The sequence below is a fragment of the Nuphar pumila genome, chromosome 2 (assembly GCF_984573655.1).
Source record: "Nuphar pumila chromosome 2, dmNupPumi1.hap1.1, whole genome shotgun sequence".
NCBI classification, from domain to species: domain Eukaryota; kingdom Viridiplantae; phylum Streptophyta; class Magnoliopsida; order Nymphaeales; family Nymphaeaceae; genus Nuphar; species Nuphar pumila.
Genome location: NC_143250.1, coordinates 111,239,990 through 111,253,161, shown reverse-complemented (window position 1 = coordinate 111,253,161; position 13,172 = coordinate 111,239,990). Strand labels below are relative to the sequence as shown.

Genomic DNA, 13,172 nt, shown 5'->3' with positions numbered 1-13,172 from the left:
ACATTCTAAAAGACTGAACAGTTTTATTCTTTGACATGGTTCTGCCATCGATTGTTATTACTTTTTCTTATTGAAATTGATGTTTTTAAACTTCCATGTTCTGCCATTTAATTAGATTGCGGTTATTTTGAGCTCTTCCAAAAGTAATGTCTTTGTAAAAGTAGTGTTCTATGACATGGAAGACATGAGTTTGTCTAGACTGATATTTTGTTTGGGACTGATCAAGCAGGTGGTAACTTGCCCCAATGGGGGTTAGTGTAGTTGGAGCAGGTCTCAGGCTGTCAGACGGGCAGTCAGGGTTCCACACTACCCTCTTGCATAAGCTGAAGCCCAGCATAGGCCCTGGGGCGAGTATCCTAGCCCTGGAGTTTTACTCCCTGGAGGGTCGATCTAAGATCCACCTGCTACTGGGGCTCAGGATTCTCCATGTAATAAAAAAAAGCGGGTGGTATCTTGGGGATGGCCCTTCGGTCACCCAGAATTGACATCTTTCGCCAGACTGAGGCTGGAGCTTGATTTCTTAATGAAGGGTATGGATCTTGAGGATGATGTTTGATTTGTGGGGGAGCAAATCCTTGAATCTGTGACGATGCCCTATGAGATGACTCTGAGAAATACTCCTAGATAACGAATGCTTGTGAGAATTAATTTTCTTGCATTTATGGTTAGGATGGCAGTGGACCAGGGGAAAATGGGGTCCTGCCCCGCTTTGCCCCGTTTGCACTGGGGATGGAAGTTAAAATCAAAATCCATGCTGGGATGGACTTACACTTTCTCCCGCCCTGCCTTGCCCTGCCCTGCCCCGTCCGTGATCCCCTATCCCTGTTAGTAAAATGCTAAAATACTCTTTAGGGATGACAGTGGACTGAGAAAAAATGAAGCCCCGCCCTGCCTTGCCCCGTTTGGACCGGTGATGGAGGACATGAAACGGGGATGGAGGTTAAAATCAAAACCCATGTGGGAATGGAGGGCAGAATTTTGAGATGGGGCGGGGGTGAAGACCTTGTCCCCCCGCCCTTGTCCAATGTCATCCCTATTTATATAGTTTCAAACCTTAATACAACAAAGACGTTTCAATCTTCACTTTATTGTCTGTTTGGGAAGTAGGGATACGAGGAACAGGAATCAAGGTTCTGAATCCTATTAAGTTTGTGGCAAAGCAATTGGGAGAACTGTGAATGAAAATGGTCCACACCAGCCAATTCATTCCTTGGGGGATGAATGCAACAACATGATCTTGACCTACGATGGAAGGATTCTCAAGTTACTGTCAAGCAAGAGGATTTCTCTGAATTCCTTTTATATCCATTTTCCTTTATTTTTCCGGCAGTCATTTTCACCAGTTCTTTTCAATTGCTGAACAGACAACAACCGATGGGCTGGGCTGTCGCACCGATAAGCTCGAAAAGTGGTGCCGGCAGCAGCCTTTTGCTTTATGTGGCTTCCATTTTAGAAGATGAAGTCTCGCGTATTATTCGGTTGCTCAAATCTTAAATCAACAGTGTCGCTACTACCAACTTGCAGCAGAACATGAATAGAAGGGCTTCTGTTTGGCCAACCATAAAGAATATGTTTGCAGGCTTGTCAAAGCAAAATATAAGGAAAGTGATTAATTACCGCTTAAGGCAAGCATGGACAATTCTCCAATCTGAACACCTTGAAGCTTTCAGTTGAGAAGATAAATTATCTCCCACAGATCCTGTATGTTTCATCTACTATTTAGTTGGCCTAAACCAAGGTGGCCAAACGGGAAACGAGAAATGAGAAACGACCAGGAAACAGATCGGAAATGAACCAAGAAGTGACTGAGAAAAGCTTAAGAAAAAGAAAAGCCTTAATAACTTAATAAATTAATGAAACCAAACATGAGAAACATGCTTCTCATGAAAGGGAAATGCTTGAGAAACATGTAGGAAATAGTATGGGAAATGTGTTTCCCTTAGAGTGGGAAACACATTTCCCATAAATTTGTTGGTGTTTTTCATACGTTTCGAAGATGCAATGTTTCCTGTTTCGGAAACTCAGGAACCCTGGTCTAAACTACATTTTTTTTTGTGGTTATGTGCTTCAAAGGAGGCACACTGATTCGCTCAAGCACCGGTTGGAGACTACTCTCCAACCTCAAAGCAAGTTAAGCCAAATTAACAAGGAACGCTCAGCACTGTTGAAAAAATCAGCATCTTTTAGGCGACGTGCCATATACCGTCTTTAGATCTCCCGTGAACAAATTCTCAACCGGGACATGAATACAAATCCTGTCTTTAATAGTTCTCTAAAATCACATACAAAACAAATTCATACAGGCATTCCTCTTTGGACTGATACAACCACTAATTAAATGCAGACATATTTACTGAACGCTAAAGCAGAGGAGGCCAAACGCAAAATGAAAATGGTCGGTCGAATGGCTAGATGGCTGGCTTCCCTCATCCAATAGAATCAAGAATATCATCATAAGAATCAATGCAGAATTCACAAAATTCTTTTGATAAGTGGAAGCTTTGTTCCAGCGCCTGCCGTCGAGCCTAAGGTGTGAGGTGAAAGATCTGGCAACCAGGTTTGTATGACCTCTTTGCGGAAGCCTGCTCAAATTTCTTGGCAATCGCTTCATTATCTTGCAAACCTGTCTGCAAAAAGTAGCGTATCCACCAGGATTGGCTCCGGAGTTTGGCCTGCCAGATAGAACATATAAGACAGGGTAATCGAACTGACATACATTTAGCAGCAGGACTGGAATCGGCTATATCGTATCATTTCTGTAACACAGACATGCGCCAACTTTTTCATATACACAAGCAACTTGATGAGTAACCCCCAAAACAAATAACTACCGACACATCAACTCGCAATAGAAACCAACATCAGAATTAACCAAAAAAACACTTTCCTTTTTCCACCTTACCTTGATGCATTGTAGGGACTGGGGACTTGTTTCCCAACAGTAAGAGGACTGTCACCAATCACTTGGCAAAGCAGAAATAGAAACTTGACAAATATCGACTGTTTTGAAATGCATTAGATAAAAAGGACTCGGTACATTAACAAGCTCTGGTGTGGCGTGATTCAAAAGTTCAAGACCTGGAGTGTCTGAACAATAGTGAGGAACACTATTTTTAGTTATGTGATATAGATATGACCATCATACGTGTATGTTATGCCTATGTTTACCCTACTAGGACTCTCTACATTGTCACTTCCATTTTTTATCAGGATCAAGGGTGAAGAATTATCTTTTTACCAAACATATGCAGATCAAATCACAATCTTATAATCTCATAATAATAATAATAATAATAAGAGATCTTTCTCGATCAATGCCCTTGCCCCTCATTCTTCAAGAATCAGAAAGGACATTTTCGAGTTTAAATTTGTCCATTTGGAATCTGGTTTAACATGATTGCCTGTCTGAGATGCATCTCCACCACTAAATCCAATTCAGCATCCACGTTTTGGTTAGAGAAACAAAGCAAGCATCCATGGAGGAGGTGGCTGGTTACAACTCTTTTGAAGGCCTAACATCCGTATCAGAGAAAATCAAAGAGGAAATTATTTTTTCTCATCATATTTTTGAAAGATCAGAACAACGTTAAGACTTTAGTGGCAGTCAAAGTTCCCGACTTTTTAGCAGTCTTTTGGTGGTTGCATCATTTAGAAACTTTCTCTTGGTAGCCAGTTGACATCTTATCAACAACCTCCATCTCTTTGTCTTCAACATTACATTTAGTGTGAAACAAATATTAAAGACAGTTAGATAATGATGAGGATGATTAATTGTGGTTAGCGCGAAGCAAATCTTTAGATTATCAAATACTCGAGGAAAAATAGGATATTTGTAATTATTTATGTGCATTTCAATTTCTCATGTCATTTACCAAAAAAGGCAAAGTAAATGCACCTGATTTGCAGTGAACATTCAACACACTTGAACAATGTGAACTACACTGAGGAACGATGTTTCTGTTCTGTTCTTATGCTTAAACAATGTGAACTACATTGAGATAATGTTTTTTTTTTGTTTTGCTTCCATTACAAGTCCATATATGTATAGAGAACTGAACATTTAAAAACTGGAAATATGAGCATATGATAAAAGTCCATACCATGCAACAAAATAGCAATATATGCATATTATAAGCACAAACATAAAATGAAAAGCCCCCAACAGACCAAGTGGTGGCTGATGCAAATCCTACAGGGTAATGTAATTAGGTATAACAGCATAGATGCTGCATCTCAGTGGTCAGAATAGAAGATAATTATTTGTCATTAGAATGAACTCCTCAAAGGATTCCCACCTATATTACTTGGACACTGACATGGGTGTCGGTGTCGGACACGGGAAGAAGTGTCAAACACGGTGGGTCTTAAAAATCATACTTGGACATGACAACTTATATATATATATATATAAGAGATTTAAAGAATTATGCAAACAAAACCATAAAATATAAAATGAACATTCCTTTCCCATTTGTAATTTGATCTTTGATAATTTACAGTTTTATGAACATGTAAGATTGTAAGTACAAAAAGACAAACAAATCATCAAGACTAATAGGAGTGTCAATATGTGATGGATACTTCTCAGATAAGTATCTTCCACACCCTAGAATAGTTAACACTTCCTTGTTTAACAAGTGTCCATAAAGACGGACACTCCTGTCTTTTATGCAAGAAACTGGACACTCGTATGGGCACTCCTTGGACACGATGCGCCCAAACACAATTTAAGGTGTCGGACACTCAACTCGTCCAAATTTTTGGACACTTCTAATTTTAAAATCGGTGTGTCAGTGTCATGCCCAGGAGTGTTGGTGTTGGTGTTGGTGTTGGTGTCGGAAAGTGTCCGACACCAACACTTCAGCTTAGGTGAAGTGTCCATGTAACATAGATTCCCACTAACGACACATAATTTGACAAGTTTAATAAAAAAGAAGCAAGATAAATAGATAGAGAAACCTTTAAAAAAAAAGAACTTACAGGTCTCCCAAATTTCGATACTTCTGGTCCTTTAGCTCTATGATGACCAGGATAACCTTCATATAAAAAATGCAAAGCAAAAATTAAATAAAAGAAGAAATTCAGGTGAACCATAATTTTGTCTATGCGCTAAATTAGACTCCTTAACTGAACATGCATTATCCAACTAGTGCAGTAATGCTACACTGAGATGTTGGGAGCCAAAGACCTATTAATCTTTTCACATAAAATGACATGAACAAAAGCATATAGATGTATTCACTAGGGAACTTGCATTTTCCTACCATACCTGACAAAAGAGCTGTGTAAGACTGTCCAGAACATGAAAAACAAACCAGATAAAAATAAATCATAACAAGACCAATTGAAATTTTATAAAGGCAAGCAAGGTAAAAGCTGTCAAGCATGCCATATGGTACCACCCTAGATGCTCCTCCAAGCAGATTCTGGAAACTGAAGCATCTTCGTCAGCAATGAGGATCCACATGCAGATGTAATGGGGATTTGGATAAAATCCAAAAGTCAAGCAACATTATGTAACATACAAGAATTCTAGGAAGTGCAGGATTTCATGTAGCACATACTTATGTAGAAAGATGATGGTCCAATCAAATCATATACTTGTTAATTCTGATGATAACTAAGGGTCTTCCCATAGGTTTACTGCTTGCCTGGCTGAGAGAGGCAGTTCATTCAATGTATCTGTCCCATGAAGGAGAAATTGTAGGCTTAGAGTCTACGAAAGATGCTCCTTGCATCATGAGTTGATATCATCTTAACCCTCAATACTCCTCAACAATGAATAGAAATTTTAGCATTAGGAAGAAAACTAGCCTACAAATTATATTCCACTTTACTGGATCGAATAACATTATCAATACACAGAACAACTTAGGTCACTCATTCTATGCTTACTGTTCATGAATTGGAACCATTAGTGGCTCATAGCCAGAACAAAATCGCATGTCCTGCATACTAGTGATTCAAGAAACTAAGTTCATTTGTATCACAATATAGCATGGAAGGATGAGAATGTGAGAGGTCCTCTATTATTTTCATCTCTAGGCAATTATCAGTAGGTATATGAGGTAGAGAATTAGCTCTAGTGACAAGCAACAGAACGTTATATAGTGATTAATCTCCAGATCAAATTGTTAAACACAATTTTGGTAAAAAAAAGAATGGCAGTGTTGTTACTACAAGAGAATTGTGTAGGAACAGCAAAAAATATGAAATACTGTTAGAATCCCTCATAGATGGACAAAGCCCAAACCACCTAATTAATAGATTTAGAGCAAGTGGCCAAGCACCACTGCTTCCATGATGCATAAAAAAACACTTAAGAAAATTGCAAATTATTTGGATGTTGGAGATCTAGGTACTATGTCACACAAACACTTCACTTAACCTGCATATCCTGTGTCGACACAACACTATATTCAGACATACCAGGACACGTCATAGATACAGTCAAATCAGAGTCGGGCACAGTAAACAATGTGTCATTAACTTTATCTATGTTCTTTTATGACCTTGTCTACTTATTTTGTATTCACTTGAATTCTTTTTATTTTAAAATTTGTCCTCAATTACATCACGTTTCACTTTCAACTTAGTTTTATTATTTAATGTTTTCAATTTGAATTAGAAATGTTGTTCAAGAATTTGCACTTGAGATGATATTCATGTTTCATATACATACATCTGTGTGTGTGTGCCTCCATGTCCTAATTTTTTAGAACTGTTTGTCGTACCAAGCCCATTTGCATCATGTCCCATTCCCACACCTGTATCCATGTGTCATAGTCTAGGTATCAGTCGAGATGAAAAAATTCATCCTCAATATGTTTACATGATTACCATCTAACCTTTCTTAAGATCACCCGACCAGCAACAATCTCCCCAAAACTCATAAAATTGAGGACAACCTACATGTACCATATCTCATCCTCAAAAATAAATAATCTTGGTGATTGAAAGGACGAAGGAATTTATACAGCATTCATGAAATAAATGAACAAGAATGGGAGTATAACTACTGTTGAACAAAATAAACAAAAGCTGAATATGCCAATGAACCAGTGCAAACAACCAGCCCTTGGAGTTTGGAACCAATGCAAAGCAACACAATGCAAAATAGTTCAATCTTCAGATATTCAAAACAGTTGATTGAAACAGCTTTCTGGAACTGACCATTAAATAAAACAAGTCCATCCTTGGACACTCTAGCAAGTTCAGGAAGTGTCTTGTTGAGGTACTTTGGGGACAGATAGTCCAGTGCATCTGAGACTATAACAACAGAAAATGACTTTGGCTTGTAAGGCAGAGGAAACTTGATATCAGCTACACGGACTATGCCCTTGCGCACAAGGGCCTTGCAGTTGCTGTCCGCATCCTCCAAATCATATGGTTCCACGCCCCAAGCTTCTGTGTCATCTTCTTTCAGCAATTTTGAGACAACTGCACATGCATCAGGGCCTACGTGCAAAACTTTGTGCATGCTATCACCATATACCTTTTTTAGAAGAGGCAATGCTCTAAACACTTCCAATGTGCATGAGTGATCACCTGCTCACCAAAAAAAAAATCCATCTGAAGAGTCAAAAACATATATGGATCTATTTATACAAACTGATGAAAGATCACTAGGACAAATGAAAATGAATCAGGCAGCATATAGATAGCAACAACAGTCAACTATGCAGCACATTAAGTACCAGGGCTTACTATCACAGACAGACTCTCTTCAACCTAATACTTATGGCAATTAAATTAATGTCATCCATCTAAATATGAGCTACTTTGCAAGTCTTATTGATGCCAGATTTTTTAAATGAAACCGCAAGATAAGTCACTAGAGCAATTGCATCATTTCCTCATGTATGTTAACTTCATGAAATGTTCATTAGTTTGTCTGAAGCCTCTTTCTAAAAATTGACTGTTAATTTAAACAACAAAGTGAAACTTAAATGACTCAATAAAAGCATGTTTTGAATCCAGGCAAATTAAAAAATCAATGCAGGAAATATGTCATTGTCATCATCTTGCAATCACCTAGAAGATCATACAAAATAACATAAATATGGAGTTCCAAACCAGCCTTCCTTTATGCAGCAATAGTTCCAAGGCTCACCTCATCACTATATACATCCAAATCCAGGCATCAAACCACTAACCCTATCTACACCCCCTATTTCAGCAGGAACTAGGAAGCATCCTTATGGGGATGATTAATCCATAAGCTGTCTTTGAAGAGGCTGTTCCTTGATTGCCAAGCCACAAGCCATTGTGGGGTGTGTTGTTTAAGTTACTGAAGGAAGAGGCATTCTGAATTTATCAGATGGTTTCCACTTTCTGGAGGGGCACTTATTAGGAGACTGTTATTCGGTGATTTGACATGGGCTAGATTAACATCCATTCATATATAAAAATTGTAAGAGAAGAAACCTTTTACTGCCCATATACATTGGGGGTAATAGACAATGTGGAAGCATAGCAATTACTGGCTACTGGTTACTCACCATTATGGCTGCTGATATATACATGATAAGGGAAAGAATGCATCAGTAATTTATAAAAGCAGACTTTTTTCATGCCAATACTTGATTTAATCTCATGATGAGCATGTTGTGGGGTTCCCTCAATGCAGTTTTGGTTCACATGTTTAAAATAAAATACCACATTAAGGAATGGTAAACGGAGGCAATCAATCCAAGATAGGGCTAATAATTTGTGACATATTGATAGAATTACAATCCCGAAGCAACTAAAATCCACAATTTCATGCCATGATTTATGCATGGTCCAAGGCATGGGCAGCTGGGATTTTACAACCCCTAACCACTTGTATGGGTATATATATGGCCATGCATAACACACACACACACACACACACACACACACACACACACACACACACACACACACACACATATATATATATATATATATATATATATGGAGAGAGAGAGAGAGAAAGAGAGAGAGAGAGAGAGAAATTCGTGTGGATGGAAGGGTTTTCCATAAGAAGGTAAGGGTTTACATACTGAATAATCAAACGAGTTGGAACCATTTATTGAAGACTTCGTTTGAAACGTGTCACCTCAAAAAGGGGAAAACACAAATTGAAGAATTTCAGGGGAAACACTTTTATTTACAAGCAAATAATGTAACTTTTCCCAGAGAAAGAAAGACAGAAAAAGACTAACTCCACAATGAAAGTTCTAAAATCTTAAAAAACCTCTCTTTGTGCCAGAGAGATGGATGCTCTCAGCCAATGATTGATCACTGGTGGATAAAGACATAATTGTACATCCATGTCAATATTAAATTACAAAAAGAAAGCAATCCCAAGATGTCCATGAAAATGGAGCATAAAGCATACAAAAATGCACTGATCATACACCACATTCTAGTGCAGCAAAAAGCGACAAGATGTTCACAGTGTTCCTGTATGTCAAACAGCATCTAGTTTAAGCTCCCAATGGAACATGAGTTCAGAGCTAAAAAGGGAACATATGTTCTACTCAGGATATATATATGTCAACCATGAAAACAAGGATCCATTAATGAGCCAAGATGCAGGTTTTCAGGGAAGTGATAGAATGAAATGAAAGGACAAGTTAAACTTCATCAATGAATCAAGATGAAAGTTTGCATGGGAAATGGGAAGAATAGAACGAAATGAATGCAAGAGTAAATTTTGAATATATGTTGTTTTTCACTGTTCAAGTGGAATTCCTTTCTCCAGCAAAAAAAATTGGAAATAAACAAATAGGCTCATAAATTCCATCTTTGCTCATAATTAGTAGGTGTGCTCTCTGTCTTATTTTAAGGCTTTTATGACGGGTCAATATTAACCAAAAAATAGGACACATGCAGTTCTCAAGGAGTAAGATAAGAACATCTCACTTTTTGAAGTTTGCAACAAGCGATGGTGAAGAACAAAAGTATTTTACAATTACTTGACATTATTTTACATGATTTTTTTTCCCTAAAGTACCATCTAATTCTACATATGAATCATTTCTGCTGCCACTATGAGCAATAAAAACACAAAAACAAGTGCACTGACGATAAAGGTGGGAATGCATGATCAAACTGAGCAGGCCTACCATCAACCCTGATCAAAGCTTCTTTATCACCGCCAAAAACCCCTGCTCAAGACAAACAGAGGAATGTTAGAACAAATAAAATAGGAAGTTGACACTATAAGAAAATTATATCCTATTAGTTATAAACAGATTTATGTAGCAATGGGCCCTTGATTGTGTACATCAAGCATCAGAAAAAACTTGTCATAACTACTGCTGGATAAACATACACACGTGCAATTAGAAGGTTCCAAACAGGAGTATTTTCTTCAATCAGTTCTTTTTCTTGTTTTTACAAGCCCAAACAGGGGTAACTAAAGTCAGAATTTTCCACAAAATATGGGAGGAAATCATTTTGAATGTTAGGGCATCTAACAAATAGAGATCCATACAAGACAATGATTTTGACATAGTTTGGGCAGTTCTTATTAACTACTCGAAGGAAAATTAAAAAGCTCTTAATGGAAACGCATACATGAAGTTGAAAATGTAGGACATGAGAGACGAGCCAAACCTGAGCCACTGTAAGAATAGGCAATGAGAAGCAAAGCGCCCTGCAAGTAATCAACAAGAATGAGGTTAGACGCCAATTCCACTTTCAGACATAACATAGTCACCACTGAGGACACTACCGATCTGTAACGGAAACAAACCATACCAGCACAATCAATCCAACCGGTAACAAAGAAGTGGATCGTGATTTCTGATGAAGGGCGTTCGTCAATGGCACGGTGGAGCTCTCCGCAAAGCGCCTCAAGTTCGGATTCACTTGCCTCCTCGACATAATTCCCGATCTGTAAAGCCTCTACTATCTGAAACATTATGTTTGAAACAATAAGAAACACAGAATGAGTGAGGCATCGCGCTAAACAAACGTACCGATGTTCAGCATTAAATAAAGCCACGAAATTGAACTAGTGACGCAAATGCGACTAAAGCCCTATCCTAAACACAAACTGCTGCTGAAATCATTCCTAACTGCTCCAAGAGCGAAACTGAAAAAGAATTGTTTTGCAAATCAACTAAATAGTAAAAAAAGGAATTTGCGAGAAAAAAATAGATCATAGAATTTCCATTGCGCAAAAAATTACTTTTCACAGAAAATGACAAGAAATTCACAGTCGCTACCACGGAACCCAGAGATCTCTTCCAAATTCTCAGATCTGCGACCGAGTTCGCATCAAAATCGTGAAAACGACCCTAACGAACGAGAACAGGATCCGCCGAGGAAGACGCTTTCTAAATCGAGCATTTTCAAGACTAAAATCCCCGAACTGCAGACTATCGCCGGGAGAAAAGAAAAGAAAGAACCCAAGAACTCATCAGAGACGATGAATCGAAGAGCGAAAGTAAATACAGAACTAAGAAGAAGGAATTTACCTGATAAAGGAGAGAATTTGCACTACGGTTCGTGCAGATCTGGGGCCGAACGCTGCGGCTCTCTCTCTCTCGTCACGCTCATATAGTGTGCAGTTTTAAACTGGCTTTTAACCTTTAAATTGAAAATCAAGAGGAGGAATGCCTGTCGGCGGTTTTGAAAATAAATTTTTTCTTTGTTTTATTTTTTTCTTCAAGTGCCAAAAACTAAAAATTTGCACGGTGAAATCACAGAAGACGATGCGATTAATGAAGTTGACATGATAAACACCTGATTTTTATTTATTAAAAAAAAAAGACAAGGGAAACACCTGAGAAACAAGTCCCGTAAGGTTATGCTGCCAGCTTGACAAAAAAAGTCATTTGGGAATGGGAAGAGATCTGATTTTGGATTGAAAATCTTTTTAAATTTTAGAGCTGACAGCTGTTTAGGGCTTGTTTCACTTACGACCTTTGTGTTTATTAGAAAAGAGCACGATTTTTACCCTTTTCTTTTAAAGGCAAGTTGGAGTTAGTCATACCCCCACCTGTTATTATTGAATCATACCACCGGGGGTTTGAACCTACAGCATACATGTAAACTGACAACTCCTGCCAACCATCACAATTTTATTTATGCATAGATGTCTCTTTCTTCAAATCTTACTTCAAATGTTCTTGAAAGGAAAAAAAGGTGATTATATTTTCATACAAAACAAGATCCGCTCAGTCAGTTTATTCTTTTTTGCTATTGAGACTGTTGCTGCTGCAGTTGCTGAGACTGATATGCTTCAACGCCATGCTTTCATTCATAGTACTTCTTTTGACATGCATTAATGAAATAGCTCATCTTAAGACAGTATAAACAGACTCTGGTATCGCAGGAACATGAGTGTCTTAGATGGGATCGCTTGCCCTTCATGTTGTTTCTAACTGTTGTTTTGCTGCTTGGCATCTTTCTGAAACTTTCTTCTCTTGGCAGGGAGAACAGACTTATCTCCTCCTTGTTCTTTTTAGCCCAGCTCTTTTGGCCTTAAGATTGTTGTCTGAATTTAGTGGACTAATTCTTCTGTGACTCTATCCACTCACCCTTCAATAGGGTTGTTGCTTCGATTGCCTTGTCAAGTGACTTGCATCCATGGGTGTAAACTTTTGTTTTCGGACAAATTCCATTGTTCATTCAACTTCGGTCATGTATACATTGGGACAATATCTCAATGCAAATAAAAAAAAAATTGCATTTCGTGGTTCTTTTCATGTTGCAGGAAGTAAGTTGCGTAGAAGACTTACAAGAATTGTTCCCAAGAGACAAGTCTGATATGGAACTTGACTTCGAAAATCATTGCCCACCATTGTTCCATGTGGTCCTTTAACCTATATGTCCCAAAGTCTACTTTTTTATTGTCAAAAACCTTCAACACTTGAAAGATCTTTTGGATCTTCTAAACCCAATGCTCTGTGACTTCTATGTTGACCTTTCCAACAAAAGCAGAAGGGTTCATATCTATGAATTGCTTATATGTTACTATATTCTCTGGATTCTGTCCATTCTAAGCAACCTGCTCTAGGTTACTTCTCATGGCTCACATGGTTTTTGCCTGCTGAGCCATGACACCCACAAGATTATTCAGGGTGTCCATGATGTCATCACATTTGCTTCATTAAGTCATCTAAACCAACAAAATTCAAATAAGTGTGTGATATTCGTAGTAAAATCGATAATATCACAACGCATATCGAATT

The 13,172-nt window shown here is 38.1% G+C and overlaps 1 protein-coding gene across 2 annotated transcripts; it reads right to left on the bottom strand.

The window, feature by feature from the left end:
• Positions 1-2,162: 2,162 nt before the first annotated feature.
• LOC149846741 (putative pectin methylesterase CGR3) lies at positions 2,163-11,534 on the bottom strand. Of its 2 annotated transcripts, XM_089996538.1 has the most exons (8): positions 11,454-11,522; positions 11,202-11,354; positions 10,732-10,885; positions 10,588-10,627; positions 10,095-10,136; positions 7,174-7,548; positions 4,981-5,036; positions 2,163-2,672 (listed from the first exon to the last, which is right to left on the bottom strand). In XM_089996538.1, the coding sequence occupies exons 3-8, from the start codon at positions 10,855-10,857 to the stop codon at positions 2,526-2,528; spliced, it is 786 nt and encodes a 261-aa protein (XP_089852664.1). In that variant the 5' UTR covers positions 10,858-10,885; positions 11,202-11,354; positions 11,454-11,522; the 3' UTR covers positions 2,163-2,525. The 2 variants fall into 2 exon arrangements, with proteins under 2 accessions (XP_089852664.1, XP_089852663.1); XM_089996537.1 differs by lacking the exon at positions 11,202-11,354 and having other exon boundaries at positions 11,454-11,534.
• Positions 11,535-13,172: the final 1,638 nt, after the last annotated feature.